Consider the following 27,975-nt stretch of genomic DNA (forward strand, 5'->3'; position numbering starts at 1 on the left):
TAGAATGTGGAGGAGTTTTGTTACCTGATTGTAATAAAAAATTGCTAAAATGGTAATATAATTGCGAACCCATAGAATCCTATGTTATACCTGTAGCTTCTATCGCTCACCAGGCCTGTCCCACTTAGAAAAAAACAAAAATGAGCAAATGGAAAGCTGTGCCAAAAAGTAGGTGAAATAAGGTTAATAAAAGTATTTGGTAAATTTTTTAGTTTTTTTTTTCAGTATTGCAGATTAATAGTGTTTTTCTTTTTTTAGCATATTTTAGAGGATATTGTAATAGTGGTTTGCAAAAGATTTTGAGGCGTTTATTTTCATCCTTTACAGCATAAATAAAAGTACAGTTATCAAATTCTTAGCGCTCTTTCTTTAACCTGGTTACTACGTATCCACGTATGTACACTGTAGTGAAAAAGTAAAGTGTGGAACTGATAACTGGTAATGATTTATCATGCTTTGACACAAAACTAAAATTTCCAGAAGGTTTTATGACAGCCGCTCTTTCAAATAAGCTGTCAAAAACCTGAAACAAAAAAAAAAGTAGATAAAAAGATGTTTGTTAACAAAACACAGTACAGTTTTATTTTGCGAGGAAACTTTCCTGACACAAGGGTACAATTGGTACAGAAAAATATTGCTACTGCAGGGAGTACCACACCCAGGGGTTATCGCACCAACCTTTCGGTGTGTACGAAAAGCTGCCGTTCGGAGCCACTTTGTAGCAATTCTGGACGTGTGGGTGTCGCATTGTCCTGCTGAAATTGACCAAGTCCGTCGGAATGCACAATAAACATGAATGGGTGCAGGTGATCAGACAGGATGCTTACGTACCTGTCGGAGTCGTATCTAGACGTATCAGGGGTCCCATATCACGCCAACTGCACATGCCCCATACCATCACAGAGCCTCCACCAGCTTGAACAGTCCCCTGTTGACATGTAGAGTCCATGGATTCATGAAGTTGTCTCCATACCCGTACACGTCCATCAGCTCGAAGCAATTGGAACCGAGACTCGTCAGACCAGGCAACGTGTTTCCAGTCCTCAACAGTCCAATGTCGGTGTTGTCGGGCCCAGGCGAGGCGTAAAGCTTTGTGTCGTGCAGTCATCAAGGGTACACGAGTGGGCCTTCGGCTCCGAAAGCCCATATCGATGATGTTTCGTTGAATGGTTCGCACGCTGACACTTGTTGATGGCCCAGCATTGAAATCTGCAGCAATTTGCGGAAGGGTTGCACGTCTGTCACGTTTAATGATTCTCGTCAGTCCCGTTCTTGCATGATCTTTTTCCTGCCGCAGCGATGTCGTAGATTTAATTTTTTACCGGATTCCCGATATTCACGGTACACTCGTGAAATGGTCGTACGTGAAAATCCAAATTTCATCGCTACCTCGGAGATGCTATGTCGTTCCCATCTCTCGTGCGCCGACTATAACACCACGTTCAAACTCACTTAAATCTCGATAACCTGCCATTGTAGCAGCAGTAACCGATCTAACAACTATGCCAGACACTTGTTGTGTTATATAGGCGTTGCCGACCGCCCGTACTCTGATTGGTTCCATATCTCTTTATTTGCGTACGTATGCCTGTACCAGGTTTTTTGGCTCTTCAGTTTATATATATACACCATTTCTAGTGTATTTTTGAAAGCTGGGGGGGGGGCGGCAATAGCCTCCTGATCTCCCCAGATGACGGGTTTGTGGTAAACACTTAAGCACCCCGGCGTGCTCAATAATAAAATAAGAAAAAAGTTATCATAATATGGTGTAACTTCGTGCAAAATTATTTAGCATTTAAAATGTATTTGGAACGTAAGATAGGTCTCCGAATTTCGAAAAACTCACATAGAGAAACATTGGTTAAGCGCGTTTTTGACGAATGGAAAAAGCGAGAAATCCTTGGAAAACTCAATTCGGAATAATTTGATCTTCGCCGCGTTATCATCTTCACTATATATTAACCTCCATATTCTGTTTTCTGTTACTTTTTTGAAGGTTCCTTGTTTTTCGGCTGCTCCTTACGTACCGGAAAAAGAGCTGAACTTGCCATTTCAACATCCAGTTCCGTTTGTCGGTTTTGCTGACACGGAACCGAATTGAACGAATGCTTGTACTTCTTCCACCTGTCGTCTGCTGTTTTTTCAGAGGTGTCCCTTGTTTTGGATGGTTCCTTGGAAAAAAGAACTGAGCTTGGAATTTCAACATCTAGTTCAGTTTATCGGCTTTGCTCACACGGAACCAAACAAAACGAATGTTTCTCCTTCTTGGACCTGTCGTCTGCTGTTTTTCCAGAGGTGTCAGTTATTTTGGATGGTTCCTTGGAAAAAAGAACTGAGCTTGGAATTTCAACATCCAGTTCAGTTTATCGGCTTTGCTCACACGGAACCAAACAAAACGAATGTTTCTCCTTCTTGGACCTGTCGTCTGCTGTTTTTCCAGAGGTGTCAGTTATTTTGGATGGTTCCTTGGAAAAAAGAACTGAGCTTGGAATTTCAACATCCAGTTCAGTTTATCGGCTTTGCTCACACGGAACCGAACAAAACGAATGTTTCTACTTCTTGGACCTGTCATCTGATCCACAGATCGTTTGTAACACAACCAAAGCGTATTAAAGACTTCTTAATACGCTTTGATGATGAATCGTCCATGGGGAATAGACTGTGATCGGTTCGGAAAAAAAGAAAGCCCTTGTGCAACTGCTTGAAGATTGAAGGTACGGGTCAATGTAATTGAGAGAAGTGAGAAGTAGAAAAACTGGCATAACAATGAGCATTGTTGTTGTTGTCATATCTCTATTGGTCGGTCACGGCCGAGGCGATTGTTTTCAACCACCGGCAGTGAGGCATATTTAGGTCCTTTGATGCGCGTTTAGCTAATAGGTTCATTATTGGAAAAAATGACGAGTAACTCTTAGTAATTCACCGAACTATTTATTTATTATTGTAAATACGCAGTTGTTGGAAATCGGTGCGGATCAAATGTGCAAGTAAGTTGCTATGCATACATTTATATATATATATATATATATCGCGAGCGAGTGTCTCACGCATTTATTGTAAAGTGCGAAGCATGAACTTTTTGAATCCCCCCTTTCCCAATACCTATGTGAAAGTTCTAAATTTAGTTATGTCGGGGAAAGGGGACAGTGGTTTGCAATCTTTACAACATTTCTAGGAGATTTCTAGGGGTATGCACACACATTTCAAAGGGTCACATGCAAGCCTCCTACGCATTTACAGAGGTAAGCGTTTATTTCAAAGGAGGGAGGGATATGCGATGCTTCTACACATTTCTATAAGTATGCATACCTACCACCTATTTCAATGGGGGGGGGGGAGGGAGGATATGCCATGCATGCCTTCTATGCATTTCTGAGAGTATACACACACATTCCTAACGGGTATGGGTGTGTGATCTTTATGCACATTTCAAGGAGTGTTTACAGGTGTTTTTTGAAAGAATCCTAGGCTCCCAGGTGAGGTGGTTTTTTTCTGAGGCTTCCCCCCACCTGACTATTGCTGTAGAAGGAATGAGGTGGTTAGAGGCAACACTTCCTTCACAATTCAAACATAATAAACACTTAGTATACAACTAACACAACATTATCTACAAAAACGCATTACATCGATATGAGCGGACCGCGTGACTGTCTAGTTTGCACGGCAAATGCAAGTCCAGTCCCTCTATCATGCAGGTGTGCCCTTTCCCCTATTATGCAGACAGTTCATGGCATGAGCAGACATGGTGACACTGTCACTACACTATAAATGATTGCTTACCAATCATTGTACATGCTTAAAATTAAATCTCGTTAAATATTTTAGCGAGATCCCATTATCACAGAGGCTCCCCAGCCAATGCATTAAGACAGCACTGAGTGTATACAACTATCATATATTTCGGGAGAGGGTATACAAGTCTTCTGTACGTTTCTAGATGCATATATGACTATTATACATTTAAAGGGAGAGGTGTATAAGAATATTCTACACATTTATGCAACTATACACACCTATCCCCTTGTTTAATAGAACTGCAAGCCTTCTACACATTGCAAGCTTTCGGATGCTTAATCTTTACGTTCAATGCATTTTCCCTCATGTCTAGACATAGGGATTTTTTTTCAGGAGGGGCAGACTTGGTTTCGCCACAACTTCCCGTTACTGTAAAACTCCAAAGTGCCATAACAATTTTTTAAAGTAAAAATCATTTTTTCACTTATTTTTGTTCCTAAAAATTGCTTCACCCTTAAGTTCTGTAGTTAACCCCCCCCCACCCATTCCTGTAATTCCGTGCTGTCTGAAGGTGAGCATTCAGAGTAAAAAAGTTACGTAATTTCTTCAAGGATATCTGAGAAAATTTTCGGCATTGATAGTAGCTTCTGTGCCGTCATGTGGATATCACGAGGGATTCGAATCACAAATACCTGGTTCCAAATCCCAGTAGTGGTTGGTGCTATATTGTTTTCTGACGTCAGGTACAAATGTAAGTGGATTTCCCTATTTAGAAAAAGAAATCGTGCAACATATCCTACAACCAGAGTCACAGCCAAACACAATCGCCACTCAAAGCCAGTACTAATTTTGCCCCCCCCCCCCCCATGATTTTGAGAAAATAAAAAGCAAACTTAGCTACCTTCCTGGTCCATTGCCGGGGACACAAGAACCTTCCTACCCCCTCTCCTTGTTTGCGGCCCTGCCTGAAACTGTAAAAACATTCAAGCATTACACTCCACTCATAAAAATACAGATGGCAGCTCTAACTTGAAGAAGCACAAGACTAGATACACACACAGGCAGTTAGGTATTCCTAATTCACTTACCTCCGAAAGGGGATAAAATGAATTCTGTTCTGTCGAATCAGTTGCATTACTTAAATGAAACGTTTTTACATTACTGTATTATTTCAATTGATGGAAAAAAAAATGTTTTCCATATTTTTTTCAGGAAGCAGGTGTATAGCATGTATTTAGAAAGCTTAGCTCTTTTATTCCTATTACCATTGGTTGCCGGAAGAACGCAGAAATCTGTGTCTGTGGTTTTGGATGCGAAATGGATGGACACGCCATTGCATCTTGAAGCGAGGTAATTATATCGTTGTCATTTTCCTGCATGCCTGAAGCACGAATGTACAAATTTTCACTTTTTCAATTTACCAGCTGGTTGGTTGCTTCTGCGGAAGCAACTGACCACAGATCTCTTATTTTGCTGTCTGTTTTGTCAGAAACGCAAATGTTTAACCCCCATTGAAACGCTGAAACGCATGTTACAAACTATTTTAAGGAAATGACTCGTATATGGGTAGAGTAAATGTTAAAAAGTCATTTCCCACGTTATGGAAATTTGCACATACATGCTTCTGTGACACGATGGAGGACGATATTTAAAAAATGAACTTCATGTAAATTGTTAGCGTCTCGTTATATATGTGTATATATATATATATATATGTTACAGTGAATGTGATAAATCGGTTACTATACATAATAACTAATTGCCTTGGTAAGTTTGATAAATTTATCACTTTTACCATAGCATAATTTTGCATAATAACCAAGTGTGGTTGGTAAATTTGATGAATATGAAAATAATTCCAAATGAATCTAGTTATGTGTGTGATGAATATAGTTGGACCCGATGAAATGATAACGAATTTTGCAATTGTATCCTGATATAATGATACAATACACATGTGAAGTAGTTTACCATGTACTCCAATTTATCATGTTTACCTATGATGTGACACTTGGGTATCAGGCATAATCACTGGTAAAAAAATGATAATTTTTTAGTATTTAATTAATTTACCAATGATGCTTGGGTGCTATTCATAATCACCGGTAAAAGTGATTAATTTAGGAAAATTTATCAAATTTACCAACAACACTTGGATATATCACTGATAAAAAAATGATAAATATAGGGAAATTTATTAAGCTTACCGAAATGCTTGCCAATTATGCATAATAACCAGTTCAAGGATGATGTCACTCTCTGCTGTCCATACGAAAGTTTTTAACAGCTGGCTGGTGCGAAGAGATGAATTTAGGAAGGAAAGAAAATTGTACTGCCCTGGCAGGGTATTGGACAAACATCCTCTACACTATCTCTACTAGACTACCACACTACAAAGGCAACGATTCTCAATCTTTTCTTAGAGCTTGTGTGTGCTGAACGGGATCGCTCATGGACAGTCGGACCTAACTCAGGCCAAGCTCACATAATTGCTGATGCTGCCAGCAGATAGCAACTTATCCAAGGATGACATTAGTGGTCTAGGGTGCTCACCGGCAAGTGAGAGGATGTCTGTTTGATTTCCCAGCAATGGGAGTTGAATTTTCAATGTTTCCCAAAATCATCTCTGCATCAGGCAGCTGTTAAAAAAACCATTGTGTAATAACCAGCTACTATGCAATTGCCAACCATTTTGTTAAGTTCGATAAATTTCCTTAAGTTTATCATTTTTACTAGCAATTATGCATAATACCCAAGTGTTGTCTGTAAATTTGATAAATGCTGAAAAATTACTTTACCAGTGATTATGCATAACACCCAAGCATCATTGGTAAACATGGTTATAATTATACTAAATTTATCACATTTGCCAGCTATTATGCATAATCACCATTTTTGTATTGGTCTAATATGTTAAATCGGTCCCATTGCTGTGATAAGTTTTATTATTTTGATGACCGTACTTGTGAGCCAGAGTCTGGACCAGATATAATGAACTCTGATTTAACGATCTTTTCTAAACACCCCCCCCCCCCTGAAATAACTTCCAAAATTAACTCCTATTTGATGAATTCTTCAATTGAAGCTTGATATCACGATTCCCCCCTCCCCCCATTCGACAAATTTTACTCTATTGTACCCCGATATCAGATGAACTCTCACTTTACATGGTATCCGACTTTAACCCAGGTCTGTCAAAGGATCGCTTACTGCCTGTTACCCCCCGAGGGGGTGGGTTGAAGCGGAAGAAGGCTTCCATGACACTCCGGAGCCTCAGACACCTGCATGGGCAACGCCCCTGCAGACATCTGATTCCCCAGACCATTCCATCAGGGTAATCCAGTGGGTATTCCTCTGCTCACCTCTCGTCCGGACCACGGTCTCCCAGGACTGTTTAGTGAATTCACTCTCATTTAAAAACCTTAACTATCACAACACTTGGGAGTTATGCATAATTGCCGGCAAAAATTACAACTTTTTTTTAGCATTTATCAAATTTACCGGCCCACATGTATGACAATAAATATAATAATTTTCATCATTTTGCATTGTATGGCAATTTATCATGAAATTTATTTAAAGGCGATGTGTTTTTGTTTTTAATTTCTTCTTTTCCCATGTTTCAGTGAATTTTTAGCCGAAGAAAATCCTGATTTCTTTTGGAAATTTGTCGAAGACTGTATCGAATTAGGACCCGGTCACATTCAAAACCGTAAGTTTCATTATTTTTTTTCCTTCCTTAATTACTGGAATGTTTTAATTTTTTTAGGTTTTCTTTGAATGAAATGCCAATTTTTTTCTCCCGAGCGAAAACTTGCCAAAAAAAAGAGCTATTGTACACACATGCTGAGTTGGCCTCTGGCTACGTCATGAAACGTTGCGATGGGCAATTCCATTTATATTCTTTCGGTAAAAAAAGGTCGCAGGGAAAAAAAGCACGATGGTATTTTCCAGTGACGTCTTTTGCGTTATTTTAGCGAGTTCCCCCCCCCCGTTTCCCCTTCTTGGAAAATGATCCCGCCCTTCGCTTATCATGGTCAGAATCCAACTCACTATGGGCATACAATACAATTACTTTAAGGAAAAAAGGGACGGGGGTGGAGGTGACAGAAAAGTCTAGTCCAATTTACAAAAAAAAATATTTTTTTTGGATTCAAGACTGCAGAGATGCAGCTGACTGTAATTCGCCTTGGTCCCAGGACCCAGGTCATTGGTCAAATCTGGGTCCTTTTTTGAGTGAAAGTGGATCCCTCTCTCTCGATAAAAATTAAAGTACAGTATAGTATAACGGGTCAGCAACAGCAGAGCGCAGCAGGTCCACATACACGGTTTGCTATGGTGCTTTATGACATGCTGTTTGGGGCAAATGACCAGTTTGTAAATTGTAGGCTCATAAAATAGAGCGTCGACAGTATGTCAAATAAAAAACAGCCTTCAACACATGGGTTGAATCGCAAAATGGTATGTGCGTGGTACGTATATCAAGACTGGATAAATCCCAGGTTCCAGGTCACCATTGCAACTAAGAAATTAGTATTGGCCCTTAAAATTTTCTATGCGTAGTTACTAAATTTTGGGATCTGAAGGCAATACAGAATTTTTAAAATTTATATCAGTGTATCTATCAAACAAAGACAGTAACTGTGTCCTTGAAAAAGTCGAAGGAAACACTATTTTTTACGTTTTTTTGTAGGAAAAAAATGTTGGAGGGCCTAAAAAATTGTTCTGGCCCCTAGATTTTCTCGAAATTTGCGAAGCCCTGATGTATATGCTGCTGTTAATCTTAATTTTTCTGGCTGGCGAGCAGTATGAGTCATACGCCGCTGTGGTGATCTAGTGGTCATACTGATGGACTCACATCGCAAGGAACCTGGGTTCAAACCATGCCGTTGCCACAGTGGTGGTTGACCGAAGTTGGCTTTCTGTGGTTTTCAACTTTGATGAGCGAATGCGAGCTGACCCCCCCCCCCCCTTTAAAAAGTCTCACCACAGAGAGCAACAGGCCTACAAAAATGGTACAATTATTCAATCACTGCACTTATAGGTGGAAAAATTCACATAACAAGCAATACACAGAGTAACAAACTTCACGTTAGGTTTCCTACACGCACTTTCCAACATGTATCAATTTGCTAGAAATTCCTTAGAGGAATGTGAACGAAGAGGCACGTGTGGTTTGGTAGTTGTCACGCAGCTCATCAAGAGATTTATGCAGAACAAAACAATGATAGATGTTTAATTGCTTGGAATGTAAATGTTTTATAGGAATTAATTATTGAATGTAAATGTGTGATGATTTGTTATTGCTATTCGTTATTAATATAGAGCAAGCATGTTTTATTGAAAGTTCGTGGCTGCCATTTTATGTTGTTAGCGTGTGAAAGTTAATTTCAAATGTCTATGTATATATATATGTTTTCCTTTAATAGAAAATTTGAAGGTGCAACAAGAAACTGTGATGAAGCTCAGCGAGCAGTACCTTTCTAGTGCGAAAATTTCGCTTTTGAAGTTCTCTTTGTCAGTGAGGGAAAACTCGCCAGCAGTTGAGATGTTTCACCAGGTAATCACGTTCACGGCCCTGTTCCTTTTCCCCCTTCCACGTCATAGATAGAATTTTGAATGTTCTATTTTTTAAGGGTAGAGCAGACGAAACTTGTTTTGCATGTGGCAGTGATCAAGGAAAGCCAGAAAAGGGTTGAGGCATGAAATACACATGCTACTTAGCAGTACAAAAGCATGCTGTTTGAGCAAATGCTGCTGATAAGCGTATCAGTTGCAACTGTTCATGAACTGGCCAATTTCGGGCTTTGGCAGTAATGCATATGAGAACATAAAACTATCAATTTCGAGGTATTACGTATCTAACTTTTTCCATTTCGGTCAATTACCGCAATCAAATTTTTGTTTCAGATAGCTCGTGACCAGAAGATCCCGTCTGATTGCGAGAGCGTTGTGGATGTTGGAGGGAGATTCACTTGCGATTTAGAACAGCTGCAAACTATGCTGGTAGACGAAGGAACCAGGTAGCGCAACTCATAAGATGGATTATGTCGAAATTTATCAAAGATGTTAAATTTAATGTAGATTTCATTGAATGTTGAACGGCAAAAAAAATAGATGTGCCCGATGCTTCCAATTAGCCTTGAACAGAAGTAACGCTAATTATATATATAAATTTGATTGAGTAGGTCTTGGGGGGTAATACAGGGTAGGGTGTAAAAAAATCAGTTATGAAGTATTATGGGGGGGGGGGGGAAAGAAAGAAAAAAATCTCCACAGACCGAATTGGAATCCGTTCAAGTTGGGGAAAATGAACTTTTGACTAAAAAAAAAAAATTGTGAACTTATACATAAATAATGTGTGCTTATGTAACTTATACGTGTATGTGTGTATTTTGCAGGACGGCAGTGAACATGTACAAATTCGATCATCTGCATTACCATTCCAAAAACTCTTCGCTGACAGTGGTTTTGTACGGGGAAATCGGAACACAGTCTTTCAATAGGATTTATAATGTGCTCAAAGAGAAAGTCCAAGAGATTCCTTTCCAGTACATTGTACGGCATTATGTTTCGGTGAGTGATTTTTTTTATTTTAAGAATTTTGTAAACGAGTAATTTAATCTTTCTGGTAAAAAAATTCAATGGGTAGTCTCACTTATTTCACACAAACCACTGAAGTGTATATGTGTTCATGGTTTCACTGATGTATTGCATGCTTAGACAAAAATGTCTGATTTCATTAGGTATATATAGTCAATTTCCTGTTTTAACGAATACCGTTATAACAAAAAAATCTTGTTTTAACAAACACCTTTCTCATTCCTCAGATAATTTTACATAGGAACAATGTAAAAGCCTGGAATTCCTTTATATTCCTTATTTCACCTGTCTCTTCGAGTTTACTATAACGGGATTTGAATGTACTACTATTGTGATTGTGCGTTATACAGGACACATAGCCCACAGCAAATTACTGGTGAACCGTTGATTCTAAAGGCATACTTCTAATTAGATAAAGTATCCAAATATATCATTCATGTTGCAAGGTGGTTGTACAGTTGTTAAAATAAAAAGGTAAACTTTTTATATGGACACCCTATGCTCAAAAACCCAGTTAGAAAGTCATCGGACTGTCTCATGATGCCAACAGAAAAAACTCCATATTTCTAAGTGCAATATTCGCTGTGATATTTGAATTTTAAAAATGGAGAATAATTGGGAAAAAATTGCTCTAAATGCAGCAAAAACTATTTTTCCACATTTAACGCTGTTCTTCCCCAAATTTCCTCTGTTTTCGAATTTGAATATCTCTGAGTATTGTACTTAGAAACATGGAATTTTTTTTGCTGTTGGACTTGGGAGATACAGGGCAACAACTGTCTAAGTGGAAGCTAGAGAAGGGCGGGGGGGGGGGAGCATATAAAAATTTAGATTTTTTATTTTGTGACCCACTGTATTTTCGCTCTCAAAATTGGTACAGTATAATTTTTGAATGACTGCTAAGCATTTCTTAAATTAGAATCACACCCCTACAGCGGACAGTTGATGAGATGAAGGCAGTGCTATAGCACTTACAGGACACCCTGAATATTACTGAAAAAAAGAATATATTTTTGTTTCAAGATAAAGTTATTTTAAAGTTCGAAAAATGTGCTGCAGATAGACAGGCGAAGGACATATCCTTAACAAATGAAAATTTGTTCAAGCAAAGTTTGGAAATCTATTGAGATTAGAAATTTAAAAACTGTCTGTCGACTAGTCAGAAACAGGAATATAAATATAAAGTGATGGGAAAAAAAGTATTGTGTCAAATATATGTAATGTAAACTGCTGGAGGACACAATTTAGACCAATTTCGGGAGAATCACCAATGTATAAGATCAATAGCAGGTAACTCTGAAGTAAAAACTGTCATTTATATCTCACAGTATTTTCTGTATAGTTCCTTAAAACTGACATAATTCTGTTTCGATTTCCAAAATAACGGAAATTTGCTCTCCTGAATTAATAAACAAAATTTATGAAATGTAAAATTGTTATTTTCTGCCTTTTTTTTTTGTCGTAAGTAAATTTGAAAATGGGACTTGTGTTATACCCAGGAACAAAAATTGTGTTGCATAGTGTTATTATTTACTAGAGCTGTAATTCTCGAGAATAATCTTTAGGAGAATATTCTTGAGAATATTCTGCAGTATTATCCTACACAAGAATATTCTCCAGTATTGTCTTCCCAATATTACCCTCCATGAGAATATTCTCCAGTATTGTCCTCCATGAGAATATTCTTTCCAATATTATTTTCCATGAGAATATTCTCCAGTTATTTAGGGGCCATTCAAGTATTACGTAAGCAGATTTTCAGCCATTTTTGAACCCCCCGTCCCCCGTCAGCAAAACACTGATGTGCCCCCTGTCAGCAAAATTTCGTCAGCAGCTTAGAATATTTCACATCTTCGAAAAGGGGCAGTTGATGACGTAAGCAACCTTCAAACCCCCCTTCCCCCTTGTCATCGAAAGTCAGCAAATCCGAAACTCCCTCCCCCCCTCGATGCTGACGTAATACTTGAATGACCCTTTATGAAGAATATTTATTATAATATACATCATTGTAAATATCATTGAGAATCTTCTCTAGAAAAACTATTAGGTCCTATAAATAACTAGAGAATACTCTTAAGTTATTTATAATACTAACCCTTCCAGAGAATATTCTCGAATATTCTCCCAGATGAGAATATTCTTGAGAGTATTCTCGAACTAAAACTTCTCATTATAAGGTAATTATGTCAAAAAAAATTGTTGTAAATGTTTCAGGCAATGGAAATAGACTTAAATTTCATAATATTAGTATCAAAATTAGTATATTTTTTTTCGTTATGTAAAAAAAAAAAAGAATATTCCTGATTATTCTTTTATTTTTACATCCAGAAGAATATTCTCAGAACATCCCCATTCTCTGAGAATATTCTCAGATTCATTAGATCTCTATTATTTACTGATTATTATTATATTATACTGATTTTTAGATGGTATATGTGTAATTTTGAGAAATTAACATCTGTCCTAAATTATATTCATAGAAAAATAATTTGTTAGAATTCTCCATGTTCCTATATAGAATCGAACAAAAAGAAAAGTCCGCCTATCTGGTTATGGTGTCGAGCTCGCTGTTAAAAGTACAGAGTATAAAGCACAGGATGATACCAAAGTAAAAGGTATAAAATGTTGTACCAAATTCTTTAATTTGATTCTGAATTTAAATTCATTTGAAATCAATGTGTAATATGAGCACTTCTTCAGTTTCTGACTGCCTAGAATTCTATTACGTGACCAAAACTGGAAATGCATGTTACAGAAGCTCTCACTTTGCAGTGTGATTTCTGTCTGCGGTCATAGTGATTTTGGTCCCTAAGGGCCCTTTCACACGGAGCGGATGCGGGTCCGGAAGAAGTTTTAACAATTGGAATATACTGCGCCTTTCAGACGAGCCGAAAAATCTCCGCACCTAGGAAATGTTCATGCGGGTCCGGACGTCGTCCGCATGTGTCAAAACCTAAGTGCGGGCTCCGCATCCGCACATACAAGTTTTGACAATAGGTTTATTCGGGGCTATTCAGACGATGCGGATGCGGAGCGAATTCGTCCGCATCTTTGGGTACTTTTTGAAGGTGATTTTTCACGGAATTTTTTTTAATTATTTGCCATAATGATAAAATGACCATCATAAAACACCATATGATGTTCCCTGCTCATTAATATAATGTACCTACATACGTCTATCCCTTTGTTTCCTTCTGAGATGGAGATATAGCAACTTTAACTGCCTTTTGTCCATACTTTACAATTTTATACAATAAAACCTGCCAACAACGGCCACTGACGGAACAAAAATGATAAGCCGTTCTGTGCATTACGAATATTTAATTGACTACATACTTTAGTAACTTTTAAATTTAATTTAAAAATTTTAATTTTTTTCTTTTTAAATTTTTTAAATTATTTAAAAAATATAAATATCTGAAATATTATTTTAAATATTTGTTAATTTTTTTTAATTTTTTAACTGTTAATTTTTTTAAACTTTAAAAAAAATACTTTTATTAAACAACGTTATCCACGTACGGCGTTCACTCAGGGCCGGATTAAGACGTTTGAAGACCCTAGCGCTTGAATATTTTTGGTGGTTCCCCCGATACCTACAAGTTTATTTTACTCGATATTCAGTCTATAAACTTAAAAAAATGAAATTTTATACTTCAGAAGTGAGACTAATCTAAGGATGGGATTTCACTCTAAAAGGTTTATGAAAGTTATTTTATAAAACTTGAAAAAAGCAACTATTAAATTTATCGGTTGCATTTGCTCTAATGCAACCGATAAATTTATTAGTTGCTTTTTTTAAAATAATTGTTATAAAATTTTTATAGTGTAATCCGGCCGGGATTATACTATAAAGTTTTATAAAAGAACTTTTATGAAAGTTGAAAAATTCGACCAATGGGCGCATCGGTTGCATTCCAGAAAATGCAACCGGTGCACACACGCACACACACATTTTGCATTCAAAAAATTCAACCAATAAGATAATATTGGTTGAATTTTTCGCGTTTTATCAAAGAGCTTTTACAAAACTTTTATAGTGTAATCCCGGCCTAAGGCTGGTATTACACTATAAAACTTGAAAAATGTAATCAATAAACGCATCTGCTACATTCGAGCGAACTTAACTGATCGGCCTATCGGTTGCATTTTTCAAGTTTTATAAACTAACTTTTATAAAACTTTTATACTGTAATCCCGGCCTAAGACAGAATTGTGATGTGAATATTTCTAAGCACAGACATTTTGAACGTCCCCACCCCTCCCCTTTTTTCCTACTTGCAAATTCTTTGATATCTCCTGAATTTTTTTTTTAGGAACATATTAGTTTCGGATGTTTTTGGATTGGATTTTTCGAACATTGGATGTTTTTGGAATTTTTCTTTCATATTTTTCCGGAAAGACAGATTTGTTTTCAAAATCTTTTGAAAATATTTTAAGACATTTTCTCCCATCGACTACTTGTGAGGATCGGAATGAAGACATCTTTATATATCCATATTCTATGTGGCTCTAGACTAAACCACCAAAGAATACCTCTAGGCTGCATATGGGCACTGAATCAGGGGTGAAGGAGAAAAACAGTTACAAAAATTGCGAAAAAATAGTTTTTATGCACGAATTTCAACCTAAAGATGCGGGCGAAACACCCGCATCTTCAGTGCTCGTGTGAAAGGGTATGCGGACCCGCTTCCGCATCCGCTCCGTGTGAAAGGGGCCTAAGCATTATAACTTATACGCTAAGGACAAAGTCTGTCTAGTTCGTGAATTGACAGAGAGGTGTGTCCAAATTTCAGAAATGTTTAGTGGTTTTTGAGCTTTGGCCAGCCAATTCACGGAGAAGCCAAAGTCTGATGTGCTAATGTAAGACGCTTTGGTAGGCGGCACTCCCATTTTTTTCTTCACCAACATGTGATACATGGCTATATATAGCCTTAGTGGATCCGAGAAACATTCTTGCAGTTGTCATGAATCTCGCGGGTGCTTTCTACAAGTTCAGAACAGAGCATGGTGTGCTCACGCTACATTCCAGAAGTTTTTCATTCAGCACACTAAACTGCTCACGGTGGAATCCTTGGACGCAGAAAAACAATCACTATGAACCATTGTATTTTCCCAGTCACTGACATTTGATCAAGACTATACTCGATCCAACTGCACTAAGAAGTGCAATTGTAAACATAAATGCGAGATGAGTTTTTTCCTTCCTTAAAAAATTAACATCTCAAATAATAAATATCTTCACAACATCCAGTCTTCTGTATATCTTGTATTAACAAGTGGAGAGCGACATTCATGTCATATAAAATATATGCAAATGTAGAAATAAGAAACTGTTGTGTGCAATTCGAAATGTCATGGAAGTTCACCTTGTTGGAACAAGTAATGATGATAAATAAATACAAAATAGTTTTTTATTTCAAATTTCTTTACCAATCGGAAGAATACAGTCTTATTAGGCACAGAAATATTTTTGAATTCACTTTTGAACGCTTCAATAACGGCTTCAAAGAAATGAGTTGAAAAATATTGTTCAGTCATAAAAATTCTTTGCTTCTGGCAAAAAAAAACATCTTGAATGTGCAACAAAAAAAGAGCCACAGAGAATTTCAGTGCACGTGGAAAATAAAAAAATGACTTTCCATCTTGAACAGTATATAGTGCTGCTGTCTATGGGGGGCATGCATTGAAGACCCCCCCCCCTCCCCGACACAAGAGGACACCCACGAAACTCACTGGGCTGTGAACATCGTGTAAAATTAAGAAGATCATCACAATTGCTCTTCTAAATTCTTATGTAACTCATTTTGAAGCAGCTCATCTCAGTCTTTTCTCAGTCATTTTTTTGTCTCTTTTTTTTTTTTTACAGTATGCAAAACGCCCCTGTATCAAGTATGTTTTTTGTTTTCCCAGATACATTTTTAACAGGCGGCGATAAGGAATGACACTGAATTTTTCTCTATATGAACATGCATTAGATTAATTTTATATTAGTTACAGCAACAATCAATCGATAATTTCCGGAAATGATAATCACGATGCAAAAGTTTTGAATGTTTATGTTTATAAGATTTAAGTCGAAATATCAGTCATTATCGGGACTCCTCCTTTTCCCACGTTTTGGTAAAATGTCGTACTTGCTCGGTTTTTCCCTACTACCTAGTTTTTGTTTTATTTTTCCTATTTTTTTTTACCAAAACCTATCAACAAAATTGGTATAATTGATTTTAATTGAGGAAGAAATCATCAATATAATGCCAAATAATGCAAATGTAGTCGATTGCTATTAATGATTCTGCCAAACCAGAAATTGTATGGTTTTTAAATATATTTGGGGGGGGGGGGGAATAATGTATGTGGACCATTTGGTGGTTTATTAATTTTTCATTTGCTTAGTTTTTGAGGGCTCAACAAGTAGAGCAGTCGTTAAAAATTTTTGCCTGGTTGAAAAAAAAAATTTAGTATTTACTACTTCACATGGTCTTGGACGGTAACTAACATTTATCATATTCAAAATTATGGTGCAAATTTTGTGTATAGGTGAAACAACAGTTTGCACACCAAAGCAGTCAGGTGCATAGGCCTATTCTAGGTTTTGTGACTCAGATGATATCCAATAGCATTCAATTGTCTTCTGTATTTTTAGGGCATGCAGAGGCATAAACAATATTTACAATGCTCGGCAAGGATCTAGAAATGAAAGTGCTTCATTTGTCAAAAACGGTTACACTGACATTGAGCGCTAAAACAAATCCTTTTAAAAAGGGGATGGACAAGCAGTAAAACCATCTGGTCCACCTTGACTTATTTATATCGGACCTGGTGCTTTACACATTTTGCAATTTGCTTTTGAAACTGGTCTCGAAAGAGCATCATTCTTAAAAAGACTTATATGTCTTCATAATTTGCTCTGTGCATTGTTGAAGAGAGTTGACAGACTGGCCTATGGAAGACTCCAAAAAAAAAAAAAATTTTAATATATATTGTGAGGAGAGACGGAAAAGAATTATCTGTGGTTGTTAGTGCACTGTTTTGGCCAAAAATTGTTTTTGTAATCAAATCATTTCTGTCATTTTGCTTTGGCTCGAGTCAATCTTACAGGATACTCAAATAGTGCCATGAAAAAAAAAAAGTATATTTTTAAAAAAATTATTATTTTTTTTCAGGGAGGGACTTTTTTTTTATTATGCTACGATTGTCTGGGGGGGGGGTCCCTACTCCATCCTACTTTTTTAAATTTTTGTGAGTGGGAGTCTTGCATTATTGAAATTTGTTTTACCAGTACGATGATTGGGAAAAAACATCCACATGACTAAAAGATCTATTATGTCCACGTCAAAGTACACAAAGTCTTTGTCATTCTCGACACCTTCAATTCTCACAGAACCACATTGCGGGAACCGAAAAACCTGAAACCACAAGCACGGATCCGGGCAGCTATCACATCTGGTCATAGGCACGGCAATCATTCCCCAAGAGATTGGGGTGAAAGCGATGAAATATGGCACTGACACAATCATCTCTTCAGAACTGGTGAGACAACGATTGAAAAGTGGCCACAACATCAGCTGTTCATCCTTCAGGATATCATCATAAGAGCGGAGATGCACAAGGCACCTTTATTGTGAGTTAATTCATACTGCAAAAACAAAAAAAGTGATCGAGAGGATAACATGCAATCGGTATTTGAGGGAAAACTTTACCAACCATATGAGATCACCGGATCCAATTAGATTCTGGAAATAACACCTGAATTTGCATAACAGAACAGTTAAACAATTTCATCACAAATCTGGCAACAGCATGAGAATCACCCAGATCGCAAAAATACAATCATCAAGACCAATAAATTTAACCAGATTGAAACTAAAAAATGGCTTCTCTGATGGGTCTTAGTGCTTTTTTTTTAAATGTTTCATAACACTTCAAATTTCGGGCCGTATCTGGAGCAAATTTGAACAATTTTCCCATACAAACCTATTGAGAAATCGTGTTTCTGCTAACAAAGATTTTGGTTTATGAACAGGATTCCAAAATGAATTATCTTTGTCAAGGTATGACTGTATTATAGGAAATGTACTGAGACTGAAGAGTGATATTCACTGTGCTTCTGGCGATTGTCTTCGCATAAGAACTTCATTGAAGTTATGAACTTCATTAAACTTATCACAATGTTAAAAATTTTCATTAAGATTTTTTTTTTTGGTCTCATGAAATCTATTTCAGATGATGAAACCAGAGCTCAAGAAGAAACTGAAAAGATGGACGAAATTGAAGGCTTCGTGTTCAGCAAACTCAAGTGAGTAAAAACTTGTTTTCTTTTTTCATGTGAAGGAATAACAGAATTATACTCATCCAGAATAAAAAATTACTTAGTTTTTTTAGGGTGGATTTAAATGGAAATGGAACAGTTGCTATAATTTGGTTTATTTTTGTATGAGTGTGGCGAAACTTTAACGTGGAGCAGGAAGTAAGGAAGGCAACTCCGACTGTGGAATATGCTTGCCTTAGGCAGATCACAAGAAATGCGCTGGTGGTCGGTCAACAGTATCATCCAACAGGCAATCAGTTCTTTTTTTTATCTGCATCTGCGGAATGCTTGAGAGTAAAGAAGAGCAACGAGGTGTTATCAGTTGTTTAGTGGCAGAAGGAATTTAAGTTTGTGAAGTGCATTGGCGATTGAAGGCAGTTTATGTACTGTCATTGTACATACATGACTACTACTAAACCAGACATGCACCTCATCCATATTCCTCTGCGGAACTTCTAATGCCAGCCAACTGTCAGCGCGTATCCCATGATTCCACTCTATTATCTAGGGAAAGCCCATTCCACACAGTAGGGGGTTGCCTTCCTTACTCTTCCCGCTCTACCTCTACACAAAGTTTCGCCACTCATACAAAAAAAAACAACCTAATTATATTATGATAAGTAGGACTAGCAAAATTAATTATAATCATATTAATTATATGTTATATTATCATAATTTTTTATTTGCCTTACGTGTTTGTCAAACATATAAGCTTTTTATATGATTATTTGAATTACATTTTCACCCATTGCGACTTGCCTTTATTTTCCCCTAATGGTAAATTTTCAGCAATTTTAGTGAGAGAGAGAGAGGAAAAAAAAAGAGAGAAATAGTTGGCAGTTTTACTTGCATTTGGCTGTAATTGGCAACTTTACTTGCTTTTGACAATTTATTGGTGATATCTATACAAGATATAGCATTTGGCTGTAATTGGCACAGCTTTACTTGCTTTTGACTGTTGGTGATATCTATATAAGATATAGCATTTGGCTGTAATTGGCAACTTTATTTGCTTTTGACAATTTATTGGTGATATCTCACCAATGGATTCCTCTTTCCCTTATTTTTATGAAGAAAATATGGTAGGTCTTGGTATTTATCGTGTTGTGTGTATTGATACTTTTCCATTATAACATCTTTCGTTTGCCGGATGGAACCTCTTGAGGCACTGCCTTTTTGGTTTGTGGGCTGGAGGTTGTGCACCTCTCTCCACTCTATAACGATATTACTCTCTGGTCTTGATGTACTTTTCATAGTGTTAATGTATTTCCATCTATAAAATGAGAACTTCCTTTATGAAGATATGTTTCTCCAGTCTCTTGAGTATTGTTATATGGGCATTTTTCACTTTATTACCAGAAATCATGATTTCTGCAGTGTGTGAAAGTATAATCTGAACCCAGGTCTCTTGGAGATTTCGAATTTCTCTGGCTTCTCGAAATTCAATAATGAAAAATTACATCAAAATAAAGTTGGTGTCGTTTGAATAAAAAAAAAAAATGAATCAGATTAGTCAGGGTGAAATGGTTTATTAAATTCTTTCTGCAGCTCAATCACCAACCCAAAAAAATACGTAAAGTGCATGTGTGTTGAGTGTTTAGGTAAAGTTAATTTCCATTAAGCATTCGTTACTTGAACATCTTTAACCAAGAGCTGTTAATACAGTCACTGCTCAATTTATGTAGAAGTAATTTATACAAACGGACACTTTTTACAAATATTAGACCTCTTGTCTTGAACAATACGGCATTAACGTATTTCCTATTTACTTTGGTCATTCAAGGATGATTGACATAAGCCCTCTCATGTCTAAGAACAAAATTCACATGACCGTGAAACACAGAAAAATAGGCACCAAATGTTGTGAGCTATGGGGAATGCACAAATGACACTACCAGTTTGGAAATTATTAAGGGGAGGTCATTCTTCTCGTCACTGTCATTGCAAGCGTAAACAGCAAAGGTGGAAGGTGATTATCATGGCCAGCAATGGACAATATATTTCTTGTGGGAAGAGGGGGGGGGGTGGCAGAAGGTAATATCTATCGTCATATGGTGTCTGTGTGCAGAGACAAAGCACCATCAAGGCAAGCTGTGTTCTGTTGCTTTGCACAGTTAAACAGTGGACAGGAAAGTGCAGCCAAAGATGTGAGCACACATGCACCACAAGACAACCTTCAACATCGTGTACAGTAGCAAATGTGGATGACGTGTCGAATTTGACTGTGGTGAACAGGCACATAACATTTGATGAGCTGCATAATGAAACAGGACTTGCTTGAGGAACATTACAGTCGATTCTTCAACAATTTGTGCGACATCAACGACTGCAATGTGGTGGGGGGAATTATAGGCCATTTACCCCAGATAGTGCACCAACACATCCACAGAAGGGGTCGCCACAGCCATTCGGAAGCTCCCAGCCAAATGGCAGAAGTGCATAGACTTGAATGGGGAGTTAGTCTAATTAATGTAACATATATATATTTTTTGTGAATGAACTATTTTTCATTCCGTGAATGCATTTGGGTCTACCATTTCTGTATGGCCTAAATATAAACTTTCAACTTTACAAACTCAAGTCTATTTGAGTTAATTAGCAGTCACTGTATTGAATTTTTTTTAATATGCATTTTCTATTTTTCATTTGTTGTCAGCTATGCAAATTCATTATGGTATCCTTCAGTATTGGCATTGATTGTTTCTTTTTGACTTCTCTTATCGACTGTTTTATTCATTTTCTTCTTATTCAGAGAAATCCATCCAGAGAAGAAAGAAAAACTAGAAGAATTGAGGTTGCATATGCTCGAGAGTTCCAAAGAAATACCAACTCTGAAAGTCTGTGAGCTTCAGGGTGAGAATCTCTGTTGCGATGGATATGCCATAAACTGATTAATATGAAAACTTGAAATACATGTCTCTCTCTCAATAGATCAATAACTGTTCTATGAGTGCCAATCAAATGGAAAAATGATGATAGTTCCTGACGATAAAACACCATATACCTCCTTATTAGCCATCATATCAGAAATTAAGTGATCAGCATGCTGGGAATGACATGCAGCATGGTGACGGTTGGCTTAAATTTGTTGACAGAGAACAGGGAGTACCCTCTACCTTGGGGGGGTCCTTAACCTTTTTTTGTGTTCCATGGGCCTTTTGCGCTGATAAGAAAGTGGGGACATGGACCTGCCCCCCCCCCCCCCCAGCAAATGAATGCCACGGATCCCTTTACAGCATAACTTGCACAACATCAAATCAATGAGTTGTGTCGTAACATCTCTCTTCCAAGTTCTCTGAATTCCCTGAAATCTCTCTATGGATCCCTTAGTAAGAACCATTGCTCTACATGATAATTAAAAAAACACAAAATTTCAGGCACGCCCCCCCCTCTTTTAACAGTCACCCCTCTCTTTTGTGGTCAAACTATAATTAACTTTTATTTTGGAGGCTTCAGTAAGAACTTCTTTTACAGACAAATGTTTTTTGTCCTGCCTGTGTCTGTAGGCTAGGGTTTTACTAAACATTTCATGTCATTCAGCAATTAATTAGAAATAGAAATACAGTAGTAGTAGTAGCAATTCATTAGAGATATCTCGAGGAATTTTTGAGGTGCTTGTGTGGTTTAGTAATTATATTAGCTTTTTGGATGTTTATGAATGTGATTAATCGATGTCATCTGATATAATTTTTCTCCATTTTTTAAAAAGTGATTGATCGAGTGAGTCGCAGAGTGAGTGAGTGAGTTGGCTAAGGAGTTGGTGACTGAGTAAGTGAAGGAGTTAGTGACTGAGGAAGTAAGTGGATGAATAAACAAGTGGGTTAGCAGTGAATGAGCAAGAGAGTAAGTAGGCGAGTGAATGAGTAAGTAGGTGAGTGAATTAACAAGTGAGTAAGTGGGTGAGTGAATGAGCAAGTGAGTGAGTAGGTGAGTGAATGAGCAAGTGAGTGAGTAGGTGAGTGAATTAACAAGTGAGTAAGTGGGTGAGTGAATGAGCAAGTGAGTGAGTAGGTGAGTGAATGAGCAAGTGAGTAAGTAGGTGAGTGAATGAGCAAGTGAATAAGTAGGTGAGTGAATTAGCAAGTGGGTGAGTGAATGAGGAAGTGAGTAAGTAGATGAGTTAATGAGCAAGTGAGTAAGTATGTGAATGAATGAGCAAGTGAGTGAGCAGAGAAACAAATGTGCAACTGAGTGAGCAGAGAAACAAATGTGCAAGTTAGGTTAGTTAACAGGAAAATGCATGAGCAAATTAACGAGTGAGTGAGCAGGTGAGCCAGTGACTCATGATTGTGTAAAAAGTGCCTCGAATCCTGTTTAAAACTGTTCCTTTATAAGAATTTCAAATCTTTATGCTGTTTTAGAGCTAAGTCTTCAAACAGCTCAGCGGGTTCTCAACACACCACCAGAAGAAGCTCTGCAAGTCATGTGCGACATAATTCAAGACTTCCCATCTCAAGCCAGATCGCTCATTCATGTTTCAGTGAAATCCGACCTCAAGAAAGAGGTTGAGAGAAATCAACAGGTAACATCTTTTTTTTGCTCTAATTAAAATTTCTTTAATGCATTACATGTTTTATTAAGATTTTTCTCTCTTATTGAAATGTGAGGTCTTTTTACTTGATTGTATTTTTTTAAATGTAGAAAGATCTAATTTTATCTTCTACCTATATCAAACTTAATTATATTCATGCTATTCTGACAGATGTTTCTACATCACCACAACTTGGGCCCATCCGACACTGCCCTTTTTCTGAATGGCATGTTCTTCGACATGGAAGCGAATGATATTTTTACGCTGCTGCAGACAGTGAAGCAAGAAACCAGAGTTCTCGAGGGACTTCATAAAATCAACATTCCTGTGAGTTTTCCCCCTTCTTTGAATGCTATTGTATCTTGCAATATGCAAAAGCATTATATAATGAAAGCACCACAAATATATAACAAAAAACAAAGGATTATTTTCTTGTTTCGGTTTTTATTACCATACTTGACATGATTCAAGATGTCTATATCCATGAGCAGGAAACTCATTGCCAACGATTCACCACTGGAAAAATTCACTGCACTGACATGACAATTCACAGTTAGAAAAATTCACAAACAAGCAATTCATCTGCAAAGTGACACAGTGAGTAAGTAAGTGAGTGATTGATCAAGTGAGTGAGGTAGTTAGCAGGTGAGCAAATGAGTAAGTGAGGGAATAGGTGACTGAGTAAGCAAAGGAGTTAGTATGAAAAGAAAGCACACGTTGGGCTAAAATATTATCACAATTTGTATAAAATAAAAAAAAAAAAGGAGTTAGTGACTGAGTAAGCAAAGGAGTTAGTGACTGAGTAAGCAAAGGAGTTAGTGACTGAGTAAGCAAAGGAGTTAGTGACTGAGTAAGCAAAGGAGTTAGTGACTGAGCAAGCAAAGGAGTTAGTGACTGAGCAAGTGAATTAGTGAAGGAGTTAGTGACTGAGCAAGTGAATTAGTGAAGGAGTTAGTGACTGAGCAAGTGAATTAGTGAAGGAGTTAGTGACTGAGCAAGTGAATTAGTGAAAGAGTTAGTGACTGAGCAAGTGAATTAGTGAAGGAGTTAGTGACTGAGCAAGTGAATTAGTGAAGGAGTTAGTGACTGAGCAAGTGAATTAGTGAAAGAGTTAGTGACTGAGCAAGTGAATTAGTGAAGGAGTTAGTGACTGAGCAAGTGAATTAGTGAAAGAGTTCATTTAAGGGGTCTACAAAATAATATAAAATCCTGTAATTGCTTCAAATCAGTGTTTGTCAAAAAAATTATTTTGAATAGAAATTTCACTCTTCTTCAAACTTTTGGGGGAAGGTAGTTTTGTAAAAAGGGCATATATATTTTTTATCAATGAGAAATAATTGTGATAAAAAAAGCCTAAAATTTGAAAGAGCATTTTTACTCCTCAATGAAATTTGGAATAAAGGAGTGAAATTAAAATTTTGATCCATGAATCACGCATCTAGATACATATTGGTGAACACTGTGTCAACTCACGAAAAAAAGTTCCATTTTGATGGATAAAAGATGAAATTCCCCAAACAGCGTCAGTTCGACCTCTCAGCATTGAAATCAGTTAAGTGACTTGTATCTGAGATGATCATTCATCCTATTGAGTCTATATTTCACATTTTCAAGCTTGATGACAACTTTTTTATTGGAGTGATTTGAGTGTAGTACTTAATTAAATCACTTAATTTTACTCACTGTAAGGCCGAACACATACTGGAGTGGAGAGGTAAGAGATAGAAGCGAGCATTGAAAACAGTTGTACTGTTTTGTTTTATGCTTCACATACTTGAGCAGCGAGACAAAAAAGAAAGAGGCCTGTCAACAAGGTATGCAATCTGGTTTGTTTTCACCGTAAGGTAAGGAATTTCATTATCTGTAGATTGGGTTTGTTTCTCTGCGTTCTATCTTTGAAAAAAAACTTCTGAGGAGTGATCATCACACATCATGACACTCATTCAGTTAGTTACCCTTCTGAACCCCACCAGCCATTTTCGCTCTTCTCCGCCTCATTCAGTATGTGCGGGCACCTCTACCTCCATCCCAATGCATTTTCTCCTTCCTAGTTGCCCTGTTTTCTCTTTGTTGCAGTATGTGTTTGGCCTAAGGTGATGATTGTCAACATTTTGCTAATTAGCAATGGCTAGCACAATGTCATGTTTCTCTCCCTGGGAAAAATCCCTTTAATTTTACTTTCATTTATGAAAAATCCCTAATTTGTTCTCCAAGAGTCCCTTTTTATATTTGTTTGTGTACCGAATTTAGATCATGGAAATTTCCCTGATTCTCTGTCTCCAAGGTTAGCAGCTATGATATAGAAAACTTTAAAAAACTTGATAACAAAGTAAGGTAGAAATTGAGTGACAATCACAAAGCTGTAGAGCATTGTCAAATTATGAGGAATCACCAATAAGAACAACAAAGGTGGTGTCACCAGTCAGCAAAAAGCAATCCTACCCGACAAATATTAAAATCTTAGTCAACTGACTTAATTGATTAGCCGAACCCATTTTGATGAAATTGCTTAATATAAGTTTATCTTAATGAGGTTCGACTGTATCAACATATTTAAAGTGCATTAGTTTCGAAATAAAATTGATCAGTTTCTCAGTCTTTAAATTTGCTTGTTGTTTTCAGTCAGAAAAGATTCTTAAGCTGCTGAAAGTGGATTTTGCTCAAGATAAACAAGACTATGCAGTTGACATCAGAGATTCTGCCATACAGGTAAGAATGATAGTGTGCAGGCCTATTGCATTAATGTTGTGGATTTTGGCAGCAGTTAAATCGCAAAAATAGCCACAAAACACTCGTTTAGTTCTTTCTCAGTGGGAGTGTAAATCACTATTTATTTCTGACAAACAATAAGCAATGTTAATGAGAGATTTTTCAAATTCATAATGTTTTTAAAAGCATAAAAGAACATGAGAAGGTTTTTAACAGCTGGCTGATGTGAAGATATATTTTGGAAAGAGAAAATTCAACTGCCCCTTCACTTTCTGGGTGAACGCCCTAGACCAGTGATTCCCAACGTGGGTATTAACGCCCCGGGGGGGGGGGGTGGTAGAAACTACGTGTGCAACATAGGATCCTATGGGTTGGATTGCATTGGGGAGGGGGGCGTTGGGAGAAAAAATTTCTGAAGAAGGGGGCGATGGGATAAAAAAGGTTGGGAAACTATGCCCTAGAAGTTTACCCGGAAAGTAAAAGGACGTTTATTTGATTCCCCAGAAGGGCAGTAGTTTTCTTTCCTTCCTAAATTCATCTTCGCATCAGCCAGCTGTTAAAAACCTTTTTATGGATAGCGGAAAGTGACATCATCCTCAGATAGAAGAACATGCTTATACATACTATAGAAAAAGTGAAGAAGGACATTGCAATGCAATGTGCCCTCTCTGTTCACTAAAAATTTTCTTTAGGAATTTCAGAGATAGCATTGACTCGACACACACATAGGTTTCATTAACAAATCAAGTTCTATTTCAAATTTTTTAGCATAGTTATTCGGGTTTCATTGCTTATATTAAAGAAACCAATGAACGCCAAAATATTTAGGAATTGATATAATTGTTCTTCCATTAGGTGCACCGTTGCCATGTGCATCTGACAATACCATTGCTTCTGATGTGCATTCCATACTTTTTGAAATATAGCGGAGAACATTTTGTTATGAATCAGGACCACAGGCCTGGTGCCCAAACGGGAAAAGAGATTGAAAATGGAGTGATATCATTGGATGCACCTGTGCCATGTCCATCTGACAATATCATTTATTTGACTTGCATTAGGCACTTCCTGAGATATGAGCGTTTAAAGAATTTAGTCATGCAACTTTTTGCGAATGCTCCCAGTGTTGTCAGAATTTAAAAGACATATTCACCTCATAAATTTGAATTAAACAGTTAATTTCAACATCAAATTGAATAGAAAACTCAGTAGGGGTGGGGATTCCATAACTTCAAATTTGTCGAGTTCACCTGCATATTGTTATGCTAGAGTTCATGTTCTCATTGATGTCATGAAGAGCATGGAAACTTCATTTATTGATGCTAATCTAGATGTCGTAATAGTAGAGTTTATATTTGTATGCATTGTCCAGCATAACTTTGAGGCGTAATTGGTTCTTCCAAATTTTCAATTTGGTTTTTAAAGATTGTTGTAAGATGTCCAGTGTCAAGTAACAGCTTCATATCAAATCAAACCATTCACTACATTTTTCATCGTGTTAATTTTTTTTCAGTACGTCAATGACTTGGAATCTGATCGACCTTACAGAAGTTGGCCAGGAAGTGTACAAGATCTCCTTCGGCCGACTTATCCTGGGATGTTGAGGAGCATAAAACGTAACATATATCACATGGTAAACATAATTTTTTATAAAATTTGATGGTGCAATATTTTGAAGAATTAAAATTCTTATATTTCATATGTGACTTCCCTTGTTCTTGTCCCTTGTGTCCTTGAAAATATATTCACTGTTTTTGGCACTCGTTATGCATTGGATAGACATTGATTGCTGCCATTTCCATTTAAAAAAAAAAACTGTTTATTCATTATAGGTTATTATTGCTGATCCTAGTCGAAGTGATTCGAAGGACATTTTCAAAATGGCTGAATCATTTTATGTTCACAAAGCACCTGTCAGGTAAAATGTGTTTAAAAGAAATAATATATTCATTGCACTTGACTAGTGTTTAACAAAGAGGACAATATTGTCCCTGCGGGAGGAGGCAGTGGCGATCCTATGGTGTGGCTCTTGAGTTGGGAGTGATAAGAAGAAAAAACATTGAGGAGGGGATGATGGAACAAAAAT

General features: G+C 37.1%; 1 protein-coding gene across 1 annotated transcript in view; it reads left to right on the plus strand.

Moving 5' to 3' along the window:
* Positions 1-2,423: 2,423 nt before the first annotated feature.
* Uggt (UDP-glucose-glycoprotein glucosyltransferase) overlaps positions 2,424-27,975 on the plus strand; it is an 83,323-nt gene continuing 57,771 nt past the window's right edge. Inside the window, exons 1-14 of the mRNA XM_089248680.1 lie at positions 2,424-2,987; positions 4,948-5,085; positions 7,362-7,447; positions 9,165-9,295; positions 9,646-9,758; positions 10,137-10,311; positions 12,857-12,953; positions 18,565-18,637; positions 21,402-21,502; positions 23,011-23,171; positions 23,352-23,507; positions 25,803-25,889; positions 27,403-27,522; positions 27,722-27,807. Of these exons, the coding sequence (XP_089104806.1) occupies positions 2,980-2,987; positions 4,948-5,085; positions 7,362-7,447; positions 9,165-9,295; positions 9,646-9,758; positions 10,137-10,311; positions 12,857-12,953; positions 18,565-18,637; positions 21,402-21,502; positions 23,011-23,171; positions 23,352-23,507; positions 25,803-25,889; positions 27,403-27,522; positions 27,722-27,807 (1,532 nt within the window). The 5' untranslated portion in view covers positions 2,424-2,979. The remainder of the gene's footprint in view (positions 2,988-4,947; positions 5,086-7,361; positions 7,448-9,164; positions 9,296-9,645; positions 9,759-10,136; positions 10,312-12,856; positions 12,954-18,564; positions 18,638-21,401; positions 21,503-23,010; positions 23,172-23,351; positions 23,508-25,802; positions 25,890-27,402; positions 27,523-27,721; positions 27,808-27,975) is intronic.

This window comes from Pholcus phalangioides, unplaced genomic scaffold (genome assembly GCF_987345545.1).
Source record: "Pholcus phalangioides strain wild (caught in Gottingen) unplaced genomic scaffold, Ppha-v1.0 ptg000020l_1, whole genome shotgun sequence".
Taxonomy (NCBI): Eukaryota; Metazoa; Arthropoda; class Arachnida; order Araneae; family Pholcidae; genus Pholcus; species Pholcus phalangioides.